At 45.9% G+C, this 15,604-nt stretch overlaps 1 protein-coding gene across 1 annotated transcript in view; it reads left to right on the forward strand.

Moving 5' to 3' along the window:
* Nucleotides 1–15,604, forward strand: part of LOC144112008 (uncharacterized) — an 80,933-nt gene that overhangs the window by 22,209 nt on the left and 43,120 nt on the right. Inside the window, exons 3-5 of the mRNA XM_077645090.1 lie at nucleotides 4,429–4,628; nucleotides 10,264–10,435; nucleotides 14,468–14,639. Coding sequence (XP_077501216.1) covers nucleotides 4,429–4,628; nucleotides 10,264–10,435; nucleotides 14,468–14,639 — 544 coding nt within the window. The remainder of the gene's footprint in view (nucleotides 1–4,428; nucleotides 4,629–10,263; nucleotides 10,436–14,467; nucleotides 14,640–15,604) is intronic.

Raw genomic sequence — 15,604 nt, forward strand, 5'->3', positions numbered from 1 at the left:
GGGTTCTAGTCAGCGAGGTGCTGAAAAGAACCAGACGTCCACCTCAAAAGTGTTCGAGTCAGCGAGCTGCTGAAAAGTAACCAGGTGCCCAAGTCAAGCCAGTCAAACGAGGATGTAGCCAGCGAGCTGCTGAGAGATCCAGGGCTCAAGTTGTCTGCATCTAGGAGCCTGTCGTCACCGCTGAGGACGACGAGATCACCGTGGCAGAGAGCAACGAGTGAGGTAGGAGACCTTTCTGCTTTCTCCGAATTCACCATGTCGGTGTAGTGTTTAGTGCTAGAAAGGGTAGCACAGAAAACGGAGATGGTTGCTGTACGGTATGATCGGGAGGGCATGATGCGACGCGTTGAGCAGGAGGAGGCAGAAAAGCTGAGTGAAATTGAAAATTTGAAACTCCAAATTGAGCTGGGAAAGAGAAAACGTGCACAGATGCAGTTGAAATTAAGGCAGGGGACGAACGTTGATAGCAAAGTCTTATTCGCAGCGGTTCAGTGTTATACCTGCATGAAATTTGGACATTTGATGATTGACTGTCCGAACACAAACCAAGAACAAGATGTTCCCGCGGTGAGGACAGATGTGTGCAAACTAGTCGCTCAAGTAGAGATACTGGCGCCTGATAAGCTACATTCCCAGTCGGAAATGACTGTTAATAAGGTCAGTCAACCAGATGGGACGGAGGATCTGCCATGCGGAGACTTGCATACCGAAGGTCAGAGTTCTGAAACCTGTGTGGATTCAGGGACTGAAATAACGTTAACAGGAGAACAAAGTCAGTCACTTTTCAGGGGTAAGGGCTCTGAACAAACAAAACAGGAAGGTGCGGTTCTCCAGGTAGCGGACGCTGATCTGACGCGTGTGCCGATGACTACAGCTTTGAAAGCTGCAGCGGTTAGACAGCAGGACCTAACCTTGTGTGCCGTGCCAGAAGAGATAGGCATAGGAGCGTTAGTCACTCCTGTGACGAACATGCTGTCAGAGCAATCCAGTATAGACCAGACCCAGGAGACACTTGAGTGTATTGCTCGCGAAGAAGAGTTAAGCATCGTGCCCCAGCCAGTGTGCGCTAACTCTGACGCAGCATTAATGGTCGAGGACGGGGAGAAGGCGGATCTGATAGCGAGAACGCTCTTTGCAGTCGACAGTAATCTAGATGCCAAAGATGAGTTGTCTTGCCAGCCGGTGCGGACACTGTGCGCGCTGACAGATCTAGCTGAAGGTGTAGGGCAGCTAGTAACATTGGAACAACACTCGCTACTAGAGCAGCCAGAAAGGGACCAGCCAGATGAAGAACATCAGAGCTCAGATTTCGATGAGCATTTCAGAATCTCGCACGAATCTGTTCGTGACAGAGTCGAGGCTTCAGTGAAGCTTCAGGCAGGTCCAGAGCATCAAATGTTTCTGTATCAGATTGGGAGCTGACAGGAACAGCTGCAAAGAGTTTCGCAGCACATAGGAAACTGGTGGATGCGGGCAATGTCTCCATTCCTGTAGGTTTCCACAAGGAGCAACCTGCCCCATTAGCAGAAGTGTGGAAGCAAGGCAGCGAAGGTGATCGTAAAACGATAATGAATGAGTGCGTGCTTTTCTTTGAGGAGAACGCCGGCTGCCAACGCTGCAAACAGCTAACACTACCGGAAACTGCATGTCAAAATATTGGTCAAGTTGCCGATGACAGGCCTAACTCTACTCTGAAATTCAAAGAGGGAGAGAACGCAGGCGCGATGGCAGCAGCAATCTTTGTAGAATGCTGGGAGCTGGTGAGCTTAGTTGCTTTTGATGAAAAAGACGATGTAGACCTGTTAGCGGTGGTATCCTTTACAACCGGGGTGCCGTGCCGGATAAATCGGAATTTTGGTCCAATCTTGCGGACAAAGCTAAAAAGAAACATGAACTTCGGTTTCAAGATGTAGGCGGCTAGAAATCATTTCTGCCAATTTTGGTGCACCGATCTGACATGGTGGATTCTGGAATGTGCAGATTGGTGTCCTAGCCTTGTGTGTGCGGATTGAATTAACCGCAATGTGCGCTCGTGTTTGCGTGTTCGTGGACTGATTGAACAGCCGAGCATACATGTGCGCGTGTGTGTAATTTTGTTCCGGGAAACTGTGGCTGGACTTTTATGTCACGCTGACAGCAAGTGTCCGCGTGACATTCTTGGTTGGTAGGTGTGGAGTTCGCTGGCCTTTCCGCGAACTCGTTGGTCTTGTGTTCGCAAGGAAGGCCGCTCCAGGGGGGTCGGAAGTCGCCAACAAAGGGACCCGTCCCCGTCTCTGCCTCCCCTGCTTGCGGCGGACGTCCTCGTTTACTCGGCGCCGTCACGGGCATAGCCCGTCTTAAGAAGCCTAACCATGTACAGCTGTCGACATGTGTGCGTTGTCAAGGGGTTGCTGAGGCTTCGGAAATGCACGAGATACGGCTGAGTATTAGCCGAGTGACCAGAAACTCGCTATTCCCGTAACGACTGTCTTCTCTTTCGGTGTGTTCTGTAAACAACTTTAGTGATCGTCTCGTCGGCATATGTTTGTCGCGTGCGCGAAAGAGAAAACATATGTTAGGAAAATGGTAACCGCTGGGCCGTGGGTGCCGTGGGACAGGGTGGTCGCGTTTCTGCTGTTTGTGTATTCGATTGTAACCTCTCCTTTACAAATGTTTATTCAGCACTCTTTCCCCAATCTGTGATTAGTTGGCGGAAACCTTATTTTCCTTTCCCTAACCACTGATTGATGATGTGTGTCCCTTGTAATCTTATTCGTGGCTGTCCCTGCTAAGGGCGAAGACAGAGGGATTAAAAACAAGCGGTCTGGGTTGAACGAGGGCTGTATTCGTCTGATCAACGGTTTAGTCACGTAAATAGTTTTCTCCTTGCTTTGTTTGTTCTCGTTTTATATATGTTGTAAATAAATAGTTAACCTTCTCCTTGCTCAGAGTAACGTGAATTTTTGCAAGTTATAACCACCGGGTCATCAAGAAACCTTGATTTCATCATCAACAAGGTGTTTCGTCTCATCACCAACTGAAGGGAGAAACTCTACTGGGAGGGTCTGCTTTAAAGCGACACTTAGAGCACGACTGCTGCTGTGGAGCTCGGTCCCTTCCATATTCCCTCTTTGCGACACCATATGCTGCGTGGCGCTTGTTCAGGCAAAGAGGCGTCCTACACAGCTTCGTGCACGCTGACTTCCGCCATTCTTCTGGAACTAGAGGCAGCGCCGTTTCCACAACGCCAGCGCACATAGAGGCCCAGGAGGCGAATCTAAATCGTACCGATCATTTAGGCTGCAGTCGTTGAGCACTCCTTCCAGTAGCGAATGCGCAATATGCTTTGTGCGCGGAGCGCGCTAGAAAAAAACTTTACGCTATGTCACGTGATGCGCTGAGCTCAGCGATAGCTGGGCTGCGCAGAACTTCGGCTACTTGGTGCGACATTTCTTTTACACAGCGCGCACCTGCAAGGCATGCCTGACGCTGACGCTACAGCTGTCGAGCTATACCCTTCGCGGGAGCGCCGTGTGTTACATCTGGTGTCAGTGAGTCCGACTTATGGCGCGAAAGAATTGAAATAGGCGTCGCTCGACGCTCCAGCACCCCCACAACCACGTGCTGCTGAGAGGAGGACGTGACTATGCTACCACGGCAATCTCTCCTAAAGCTACATAGCCTCGCTGTCCCTGTCCCCTCAATTTTCTCTCACCCTCTCCCCTCTCGACAGACAAGCAAGCAATTCCAGCTCTGCAAGTTCCCCAGTTCTCTCACATTCCACGTTCAGCCTCACCGCGGAACACAGCTACGCGCGATAGGCGGCGTAAGGTGCCCTGTAAACACCCCTCGTTGTCAAATATCGAGATTTCGCTTGACCCACATTTGGCGCATGAAATTCATTGTAACCGCTCAGCTTATATGCCACATTTGAAATCAAAGCTGGAAGATCTTTCTTCAGGCTTGTATAAGTGTAACGTACAACATAAATCTCCGAACGGGGCTTCATGCGCATGAAGCCACTGTGTATCGGTTTAAGTGCGCGATACTGTGCTTAGACAATGTAAGCTAAGAAATACGCCACCCGCTAGTGATGTGCGGGAAACAAAAGAGACTTTTCAGCACTGTGTGCAGTTTCATGCCACTATACTTGTGTGCTTGTTGTAGTAGAAAAGATTTCAATAGTAAATTACAATGTTACATGCTGTACAGATGGAACGGAAAACGTGCACACATGGTATTTGCTAGAGTTGCATGCCTAGCACGCATGCGAAATAGGTTTCCTTAAGAACAATGATAAAACTCATTAAAGATGAAACACGAATTATATCTCTACTTTACACAGATGAACCACAGAAACGTTAAGAGGCAACAGCTCTGGCACATATGCATTGTTGTGCTTCACTGCACCGAACATTCAATTGGCGTGCACGTTTTCTACCTGTCCAGGTTATCATCGGTATCACCGGAGCTTCCGGAGGAGCAACCAGCCTATCGCAGCTAAAGCAGTCTCCTCTTGACGACTGTGAGTCTCGTAATTTGTGCCCCGACTCGGTGTTGGCCATAATATACTCAAGTGGAACCACGGGATCACCTAAAGGCGTGCAGCTCACCCACCGAAATGTCATCGCACAAGTGGTAATGTATGGGTAAGCAGAGCAGCAGAGCACCTTTACAAGGCGGTAACCCAGTTTTAGCCAGTTCATAGCGGTTCTCAAAATTTTGTGCACAAGTTCAAAGCGGGACTGCCAGGCTTTTAGAGAGCCAGTGCTTCTACTGCCACATCCTAGCTACGCCATGTGGCCCGTTATGCATCCCCAGAGTTTTAAATGTCTTTATGTTGTCAGGAACTGTTGTCCTCCCCCTACCAATGCGGATGCTTCAGGATCCCCGTTATATGGCTTAGAAGGTAGCCACCGGCCTCTAAACTTTTTATTACAGTTCACATAATGGGAAAGCGGAATAAGAAAACGCTTTTTTTTTCGCTTTGCCTTTTGTATCAGAAATACTACTCTGAAGCATGCTAGTCATTCCTGATCGTAGCTTGCAGGCACAATCTCCCTGCATTCTATCTCACTACGAATTGGTATCGTTGTGGAAGCCTCAAAATGAATAACAAAATCGAGCCGCTAATTCGTACCTGCGTTCTTAACATACATCGGTGACTCATTTAACAGCGTTTTCGCTATCGTACACTTGGTAATCATGGCTTGAAATGTCACTGGCATGTATAATTCGCATACTGCTCTCGTGTGCCTGCGGCTTTGAGAATTCGGGCTTTAATTTGTTAATCCCAGCTTTAATTTCCAAAGCGCGGCTAGCTTTTAGTGATACTCTGAATTGAGAAGCATTTTTTAGGAAGAACAATTTCTATTTACATTTACAAGAGCCCCATCCACTACGGTAAAATTTACGAGCTGTACTGCCATGTAAAACCAATGCTCTGGAAGAAAGCTTCCGCCGGGCTCGCAGTTCCAGTTGAGGGACTGGTTAAGCCTAGCTTATAGCATACAAAGGCAAGGATTCGGAGTACCAAATACTTTACAGTACCATACACAGCATAAAAGAGGCAATGACAAGAAAAAGCACTAAGTAGCAGTTATTTCTATCTCCGAGTAGTGTATAACGATGAACAGACGATATACTTCGGAATAGTAGCACCAGAAGAAAAGGGACCAGTGAACGAATATCAACTCGTTGACCGGGCCCTTCTCTTGTTGCGCTACTCCTCCGAAGTATGAACCAACAAGCCGAAATTTCAACATTAAACAGACGTTACTTTACTGGTCTTCGTGAACGGAGCTTTTCCCTTGTTAATACTTAGTTCTCTTAATATTCCGAAATTAAACAAAACAGCACATTTGGACGTTATGTATTAACCGCTATCGCCAGTTATGTTCTTCATGGCAGATTACAGCTGAGCTATTTGTTAAGTAGCTGGGCAGTCAGTATTGTCTTTTTAGCAGCCCCCTCTGTCATAAGGGCGTCCTCAATATGTAATCTGCTAATACCGCTATACCTTCAACTTAACACACCTTCATCCTGTAATCGTCTGGCCTAGCCGATTAGCCCAGCGGGTACCACAACAGTATAATCAGAATCAAAATCCGAAATTCTTTAGTCATTTTGAAAGTTAATACAAGATTGACATGCAAAAAACAGGTGCTATAGTCGGCGACTGTGAAGGAACCTCCTGTAGATTATAACCCTATAATGAGTGAAAGAAAGGGCATCATGTACTATTGGTGAAAATAGTTTGTGGGACGCGAGTTCTTGGAAAAACATTTATTGTAGCTCCGCTTGCTACCCAGTCGCCTTTTATTGTTACCAGAGGAACGAGCATTTAGACCTTTAATATTTTCGCGCAATATTAGGCGACTGCGTAGCGAGGTGGAGCTACAATAAACGTTTTTCCTAGAACTCGCGTCCGGCAAACTATTGTCCCCGATAGTACACAAAGGTCATACGTGTGTTGTCAAACATAACGCATAAATTAGCGGTCAGCTAAAACTTCAATAAAAATTGTGTAGCATAAAAATAAAATAAAAGTAATGATAGAATAAATATCCGTGCACTGGAAATTAACGTGCTGTGTAATATTTAAAAAATCGGTAGAGTAAATATTAGGATCCTTAATTAACGGTCTCTAGGTCATCTTTTGTTCCTGTTTAAAAATAAAACATTAATGTACTCTTAACGCCAAAAAAAAAGTGTGCCATGTGCTTATCGTAGTTAGTACGTACTTTTGGAAAGAGTAAATTGTTGTTAGAAGCTAAACGGGTAATGTTAAAATTTGTAAGCCTTTGTAATATGATTGTGACACATGGTAATTGTTTGTGGAAGAGTTTGAAGAGAAAATAGTGAGACAAAATTTAGTGAGCTATGTAACTGCTCAGATATTGTTGGTAAGGAATACAGATGTGGCATTATCAATGGCCGGACTGGGTGTAATAAATATTACGGCTTTATTGGGGATTAACTGAACCGAAGTAACGTGAGAGTAGTATTTGCACAACATGTTATGTCGTGAGTGAATTCACTGCAAATAAATTAATAATGCAGGCGCTACAGGTGTTCTGCTCCAGCTATCGTTCCTTTGAATGTACAATCTTTTAGCCGCGTGTGATTCAGCAGAAATATCGTTACCGAACTTTTTGTATCTAGCATGCAATCTCTTGTTCAAGCGCTGTTCTTTTTGTGCTAGCACTAAGGCTCCCGCTCACCGATTTCGCCGATCATTGTGTCAATCCTGCCTGACCTTCAAAACGAGCCTCGGACCGAAACGGAATTGAAGAGCGAAGTGCTTGCGCACCTAATTCATATTTCGCCTAACCACGCTAAATCATGGTGAAGGTAGCGCAAAAGACGAGGCCGAAAAAAAGAAGCAAGACACGACATGAACTCTTGTGTCAAGTTTTCCTCCTACATTTCGTCCTCGTCTTTCGGGCTACCTTCACCATAGTGGTGGTCACAACTTTATTTGTTGCGACAGCATTATTTGCTCTGGATCAGTTGGGAGTGGGACGAGTCCAGGGTAGCCTCCAGTGGGAGCGGCGATCTCTCAAGCTCGCGTGACGAGGGCCAGCATCCGATTCAACTCGCCGAAGTTTCAACCTTAACGCTAAATCGTTCGTCATTATTTTTTTGTTTTCTTACAGATATTTTGAAGGCTTTGTAGAGCTGATAACAGTTTCTAGGTACCTACAGATTTTTTTTAAAATTTAGACTTAGATTTTAAATGCAATTTGAAATTAGTGAGAAAAATCTGCAAAAACCTTGCTGACCTTCGGTCAATGACCTGGTTGTAGACCAGTCGGTGTTAAAAACAGCGTTAAGAATTTTTTTGCAAACAATCGTAGTAGCTGAGAGTGAGTGGGTTTCTGTAATACAATCAAAGCGTATAAGTATAGGTCAGTGATTACCAATGTCAATGACGCTTACACAAGCTGCTGGTGCCGTTAACAAGTTCGAGAGCTTGATCAATGAGCGAGCATTCACCGTCATGTGCAATACGAGTAAGAGTTTCAGTCAAATTTTCAAAGCCGAAATTATGAAATGTGGTAGGTCAGTTGACACAGTGTGGGGATGTTTTACCGACTAAAATAATATTGATGTCGACCATTAAGACGCAATTCTTGTTTTCAAGTGAGAGAGTATGTAAAACACGATCAAGGCTGTGCATAAATCAGCTACTGATGCTTGCAGTGAACGCTAAATGCAGCCAAATACGAAGGTTCTTTTATCAAGGCCATAAATCAGTGTTGTAGTCAAATCCTCATAGATTAGCACTCAGTAACGCTCAAAGCAAAATCATGCAAATATATTTAACAGAAACACAACTGGCTCCTCCTCCATGGCCACTAGCTGGTCTGTGGCAGTACTCCAATGCGCAGTTGGGGAAAGCGGGAAGGGTCATTGCCTTCAGAAAATAATTATGTTTCGGTGACTGTCATTAATGTCGAGGTGCTAGTAAAGGGACCAAGACAGATATTATTTTATCAAAATGTTTTCGGATGTTTTTAGCACTGAAATAGATGACAGGGCAATAATCAATCAAAATTTGGTTTAGATTACGTATTGTTAAAGCAGAGGCCATATTCGTTCGGTTCTAGAGGTAATTAGGCTAATGAAATTAGCGGCCTAGTGTATATTTGACAACTCACAATGACTGAAAATTCGTAGAACGTTGCTCGTAGTGGTCTCTCTAGGTTCAACATGTGAGCCCGTAGGAACATCGACATATTTTGTTCCGGGACATCGAGTGCCTGGAAAGCAGAGCTTTGTAGTTTTTGTGAGAGGATCAATCACAAAAACAGGTTATCGAAGTTCTTGATATTGAAATGTCGCTGGGGTGGACTTTGTCTTTTCGAGATTTGTTGAGAAAATCAGCCTTTCTAGCTCTTGAACTGAAACAGGCAGTGATTTTTTTTTCTTGTCCCTTGTTTTGGTTGGTACGCGATGAACATTGTGGATATCTGTACGCAAAATGAAACTGCCATCATTTTCTCCATCACTTGTATGAGTGCAACACAACCTTCCCGTCGGGAGCAGGGCACACCTTTGATTTCCACATCGTTCAATTGGAAGCACTGTATAGTTCTCCAACTATATGAGACAGGGAGTGGTTATCAGCTTTGAGTTGCCTTGTTTACTGTAACCAACAAACCATTTTGACTCCGAAGTTTATCAGTAAGTGAGCTCATATGGCCTGCACTGGGCATCAAAGCATCAACCTGTCCTTTCTGTTCTTTGACATCCAACCCGGAGGTCGGCATTTTTAACAAGAATTTACTCAATACAACGTGAGAAATATGTTCAATCATCCCGCTTAGTTTGCCTTCCCAACAAATTGAAAGTCGCTGACCTTCACCTTTTTAAGTATAATGCCTGAGCAGACGAACTTCGTCGAAGCATCGACCATACTAGTTTGGTTTCCAAGTGTTCAATCTTTCTTGCGAGTTCTGCATTTGTCGACATGGCACAAAATTAGGCGCAAACACGAGCAGAAATAACAACTGGCAGCACCAGTACTACAAAGAAAACGCTGTGAACAAGTGTGCAAATTTCACAAAGCGTGGGCTAACCTGCGCAAACAGCCGATACTGAATAGATGTGTCGGTTGTGCTGTCGCTGTTCGCAGTGAATCGTAACCGTTCAGAGTCGGTCACTTTATAGCAAACCCCAGCGATGGAAGTCGCGTCTATATAGCGGCAGAATCATTAATACCATCAAGTACAGCTGCACGAATGAGGAATCGCGCAGGTACTGGCGACTCGGCGCGATGCAGACCAGCAGACGAAAGGTCAGCACCACGCAGGCTGCCGCCAAGAAAAGCGGCTGACAATTAATATGCGCTAATATTGGACAGTGAATTCAGGAGCCGGTTTTGACACAGCTACTCCCTCTATGGCTGTGGTCCGGCGTTCGAGGTACAAGCTAAGACAATTTCTCAGCTTTCGGCGCTTGAGATAACTGTCTAGCTCTCCGTTTAAGCCGCACAGTACCGTTTTGGTTTCTGTTGTGTGTATTGATGGCAATTATTTTTTTTCTTGCCAAGCAGGCTTCCCGTGACTTGCTTCTTGCCTGAAATATCTAGCTAATTGCCATGTTTGCGTGGTGAACTCTTGAGAACGAAGTAAAAGAGTAATACCCTTGCATGAAACACACGGTTTACTATTCTCGTGTGCAGGGCCTTGACACTGGTACTGACAGTCCTTTTGTTCACGAGCACTTACCAAACTCAAACAAAGTGTGGAAATGAGCTTGTAAAACGTTTGCTTTCAGGCTTCTTGGCCCGTCAGTGTTTGACAAGGACGACATAGTCATTTGCACAGCCCCAGTCATGCACATCGCTGGTTTCTGGGTGGTCTTCGGCAACCTCGGCCATGGATGCAAACTGATCTTGCTCCATACGTTGGACATCGGCTTGATTTTGGAGGCCATCGATAGGCACAAGGTAGACAAAAATCCAGTCAACTATTTAATCACCCGAGAGTTCTTTTTAAGCTCGATAACGCCGAAATGATTTCAGCAGATTAGAAGTAGCAAGGGTATCGGCGAGGTGAACATGAGCCCTCGAGAGGCTGGAAAGTACTGCAGTAGGGTGTACTTTGGAGAAATAGACTCACATGACACAGTTCTCAACGAATACAGGGAACTTTTGACAGACTTAGTATTTTGGCTAAAATACGCGCAGTCCACTTACTGCGAACGTCCGATACAACGAACGTAACGCGCGAGACCGTCAGGTTCTAAATGGGTTAGAGATTAGAGGCGAAGTACATAAAGTCGTGTAGAGTGCACTATCACTCTATGCTAAAGACCCACAGGTGGTCAAAATTATTCCTGAGCCTTGCACTACGGTGTCTCTCATCGGACATGTGGAGCTTTGGGATGTCATACCCGATATACGACAGCAGTTGCTCACGGTAGTTTAAATCAAATATACCACGTACTTTTTTTAACGTTTACAGATTTTTATATTTAAATCTGTGGGAGACAAATCGGCGCGTTCGTTGCATGTGGATTTTACAGCAATGTGGTCGTTGTCTACGTTATGGAGTTCCATGATTAAATGGTTAACAAAAACTGATAAACATAAATTATAATTATATTAGGGGCTAATAATACACTGCGAAATTAAAGACTGTCAACATCGATGTTGGGCCCGCTTTTCATTTTTTTTTAATCGGCAATGTGGTTCCGCACACTAAACGTCAAAATCGCGCATTTAAAAGATCCTTGAGCTGGCTTTCCTGCGTTGCATATTTTTGGAATGGTGTCACTGCGAGTGGTATCGTAGCAGAAATCGCGCGAACTGCTTCTGCGTCATAAAATACCCCGACGGTGTCTGTATTTCCTGCATTAGAAATGCGAGCGTAACCGTTCCATAAATGTGCAACGCGAGCGAGTAACTCAGCGAGCTTTCAAAAGCGCATTTCTGATGTTCAATATTTCGAACCACACTGGCGATAAAAAAAAAAATTTCTCTCACTTTTGAGGTCAATAGCCTTCAATTTAGTAATATTATCTTACCATCAAAATAAAAATATCAAATCTATTCTTTCATTTTAATTCATTAATTGTCTAATAATGTCTGTCTTGCTGCACCATCCACCTGCACTTAATGCATAGCCGTATCTCTTAGTTTGTTTGCTTTTTTACAAAATCTGTAACGGTCAAAAAGATCAGCAGGTACAATTGAAGATGCGAGATTAAACTCAGGATCGAAGGCATGTTCAAGTTCAAAAATCAATAGCCTATTGCGTATTCGATAGCTAATTTAAGACTGCAAAGCTTTGCACGAAAGGCGTAGTGTTTTCTATAGGGGCTTGTGGGTAGGGTTGAGCTCACTTCCGTATTTGTCAGGTCGCTTGTCTCCTGAATGTGCCCCCTCCTTCGTCCGCTTGTGTTCTTCGAGCTAGGTAGAGAGCATGGCCTCCCTGACCGCTTTCATGGCTATGGGGCAAATTTGGCCGTGAGCTGCTTATCTTATGGCGAATTCCACTCGCAGAACAGGAGCGCAGGCAAGAGCATTGAGGAGCAGAGCAGTAGCACAGCGAGAGTGCGACTTCTTGCTCCCCCATTGAAACGTTCCATGCACTCTGAGAGCAATACAATGGCGAAGGTATATCACGTGACGTGCCTTCCCAGCATCCCTGCCAGAGCCGGCCAAAACCGCGCGAATTCGGGGAGAAAGTTTTCTTTCCCGTTCCTGTTTGGCGGCGATTCACTGCCATAGAAAGCGAAGGCGAACAGAATCTGCTTTCGCGAACTAGGTGCTTTAACAAATCATTTGTGATCGGTACGTTTTCGAATATTAACTACTCGCCTCTTGATTCGAGTAAGCAGGCGCCGTTTGCTTGGTTTTCTTGACGTGCGCCTCGACTTTGGGTCTTTTCTGCGGCGGTGAGAACAGCTCTTCAAACGTTTCAGCGTGCACTTCGGTGTGTTCAGCACTGCTGGAGCTGCTCGATGAGCTGCTCGAATGCGATCTAAAGCAACTACCTCTGCAGTCGTCGTCCATTTCAGCAAGTAAATGCGCAATTTGACGGCGTTTCGCTGCCTCCATCGCTGCCGGAACCAAGAAGACACAAACAAAATAAAAGGATATGACTCGTTTCCATTACCTGATTTCTTCCGCACTGCACTTCTCGTGCGGAAGCAGCTCGAACTGCTCTCGACTGCTCTCGACATAGCCAGACTGCTCCTGTTCTGCCATTGGATCACAGTGCTCCTGTTACGGTTCACTCACTGGAACGCAGCAACTTGCGAGAGAGCACTTCGAGCGCAGTTAAAAGTGCTCCTGTTCGCCGGATGAAAACCGGTATTAGTTGAGCCGCGCTCTCAACTTTCTTGGGCGCTTTTAGTGATTTACGTTCAGCCGCTTCTTCCATTAGTGCTGGGCAGCCTTTGGCGTTTCTCGATGCTGTTGCTCTTCCTCGCCCGGTCTTCAATGGTTTTCGGAAACATTCGAGACGCAGAGCAAACTGAAGAACAGTAATGGAGACGACGATATTCAACAGACACCAGGAGACACTACCAGCTAGGATACGCTCCGCGAGAGGCTGCGGCAACGGTCGAGTGATGTAAGGCATCGGTAAGAAGAGATGCTTTATCGGCGCTACGCAGGTACAAATCCCACTCGGGGTAATATTATGGTGAGGCTTTTCCCACTTGATACCGCTCTGAAGCAAAAGTTCGGAGATTTTCGGATAAGTTCCGCTTTATGTCCGACGCTTTTCGGACAATTTTGGTGATAATGGGATAAAAACATTTTATATTTAATATATATGAAGCGGATTACTTCAGAACAGGTAGTAGCTTCACTCTGAAAGTGATATTTACACTCCGAATGAACCTCGAGCAAATATGGAGGTGTACAAATTCGCAGTGACTTTCGCGATGACGTTCAGTTCGGCAGCGCCACCTATAGGGCTAGCCATTACAACAGCCAGGGCGGCGATCTGCAGATTTCAAGACCATTGAAACTGCATGCATCTGCCGTAATTTTACATGTAATCGAATAATTGTATTGTGTGGAATTTTTAGCGATAAAAAATTTTGCTGCCTTGATGCAGGCGAATGCGAAAAATTAGTGCCTTACTGGTAGTCGCTTAAAATTTGCCTCTTCCTTGCGCACTTCGTTCACAGCGATAGGCAGACTCCAACACTGGCAAGCGTGTTACAACTGGCAGGGTATTTTGCAGCGCTTTGTTGGAGTGGTCAACCCTTATGGTGACTTCCAATAGCAGAGTTGGAGCAACGTTTCCTGCTCTTTTCGGAGCAACTGTATTCCAAACACAGATCTAAGGTTACGGATCGCGTCTTCCAATCGTTGACAGGGAGCGGTTGCCGTGCCGAGATTGCTCCGTGAAGCAGTCGGGACTGCTCCGCCGAAATCGGCGGATCCGGCCGGAAGTTTGCGTGACGTTCTTTTTCAGCGGCGCTAGCGGCGCCCTACATGCTGTGGCCTGCATGCTCTGGCCAGAGCAGGTGTACTCCAATCGCAAATTCAGGTCGCGCTCTCTGCGCCGGATTCAGGCGCTCTGTCACAGAGCGTGCAGACCGCTCTGCGTCTTCGATTGGAATTCACCATTAATCATGCACACAGTGTATACGGATTCATGTTGATAACCATGCCCTGCAAGCCCGTGCATGGCGCCGTGCGCTACCTGCACTGTGCTGGGACCATTCCACGCGGGGACGAAAGGTTGAAACTGCCTCGTCAACTTTACGGAAGCCCACAGCTTTCAGTTCAACTATTGCAGCCTCTTCGCCGGACAAATTTATTACCACAAGATCATAAATTTTCAGTTGCTAGTCAGAGCTCGTGTCTGCCTCATTACTGGTGTTTTACCCTGTTGCTTGTTCTGTCTTGTTCGTTATAAATTTATTGTCTCTTAAAAAAATTCAACAAAGGCGTATTCAAGAGCCGTATCAGTCGCCAGTTTGTAAAAATGAACGTCGCACTTTTCTCTGCTCACAGCCGACCATGCTTACACTGTACCCAACGTTTCTCGCCAAATTTGAGGAGCATCCCCTTCTGGAGCATGTGGACACAACAAGCGTCACAAAGCTTATGACAGGTGGAAGCTTGGTGAGCTCATCTGTACTGAAGAAAATCACACTGAAGCTCGGCTTGAAGGGGGTCATACAAGGTTCGTTAACACGTTTATGTCATTGTCATCTTATTGCACAGCCATAAGGAATTTTTTCTTTTGTAAATTTTGCGTGTGGCATTAAACGCCACGCTATAGTCTGTTACTCTAGAAGGAAGAGCGTACGCGTTCGGTCAAGGCCGCAAGGTGCCCTTCTGTTTCACGCAGCCCCGCCCGAAAAAAAATGCACCTCCGCCAGGAAACTGCCTGCAGTGAACGCTGCCGCACGAAGCGCGGTGTGAAAGCTATCGTCGCAGAAAAAGCCCACGGTCTATAAAGTGCTTGATCACATGGGTACGGAGCATATATGTGTGACGGAGCTTCGTAATAGTTCGCTTCGTAATAGCTGTGATGAAAGAAAGAAAAAGCACTCACCTTTTTGTCTTTGCGCGTTGCTCTTGCGGATCTCTGAGACATTCCGCGGTTAAATGTGGGGCAAAGTGCTCAACGTTTTTTGGCATGGGATGCCTTAGAGGAAGTATCGAAGCGATGGTGCGAGAAGTGTCTCTGGTGGCGAGCAGACAGTTAGCACATCGCGTTGTTGATCACCGAGATAGCGCTGTTCACAGCGACGCCTTTGAACAGCGCTGGCACATTTTTGTGATTCATGCACCTTTATAGAAACGGTAGTGCCATGCGGAGAAAGCTAGCAACGTTCCTGCATCGGAGAGACGAAGATAGAGAGATGACGTTATTCCATAATGTTGACTCGAGGCCAGAATTTAAAGCAGCCTTGAGTGTGATGATAGCCAGACGTACGCCTTCTACATTTTGCCTGTAGACGTTGGCAGCGGGGCCGCGTTTCTCATGCCTCCAAGAAGCTTAAGTTATGCCATTTATTGCTGTGGTAAAACAAAGATAAGCGCTCCTCTGAGGCAAGTAAACTGCAGCAAGCTGTCTTGAGCAGCAGTGCATTACGACCATATGCCCCTGAGAACAAAGGAACACAGATAACAGCAATAAGG

This window comes from Amblyomma americanum, unplaced genomic scaffold, assembly GCF_052857255.1.
Source record: "Amblyomma americanum isolate KBUSLIRL-KWMA unplaced genomic scaffold, ASM5285725v1 scaffold_26, whole genome shotgun sequence".
Taxonomy (NCBI): Eukaryota; Metazoa; Arthropoda; class Arachnida; order Ixodida; family Ixodidae; genus Amblyomma; species Amblyomma americanum.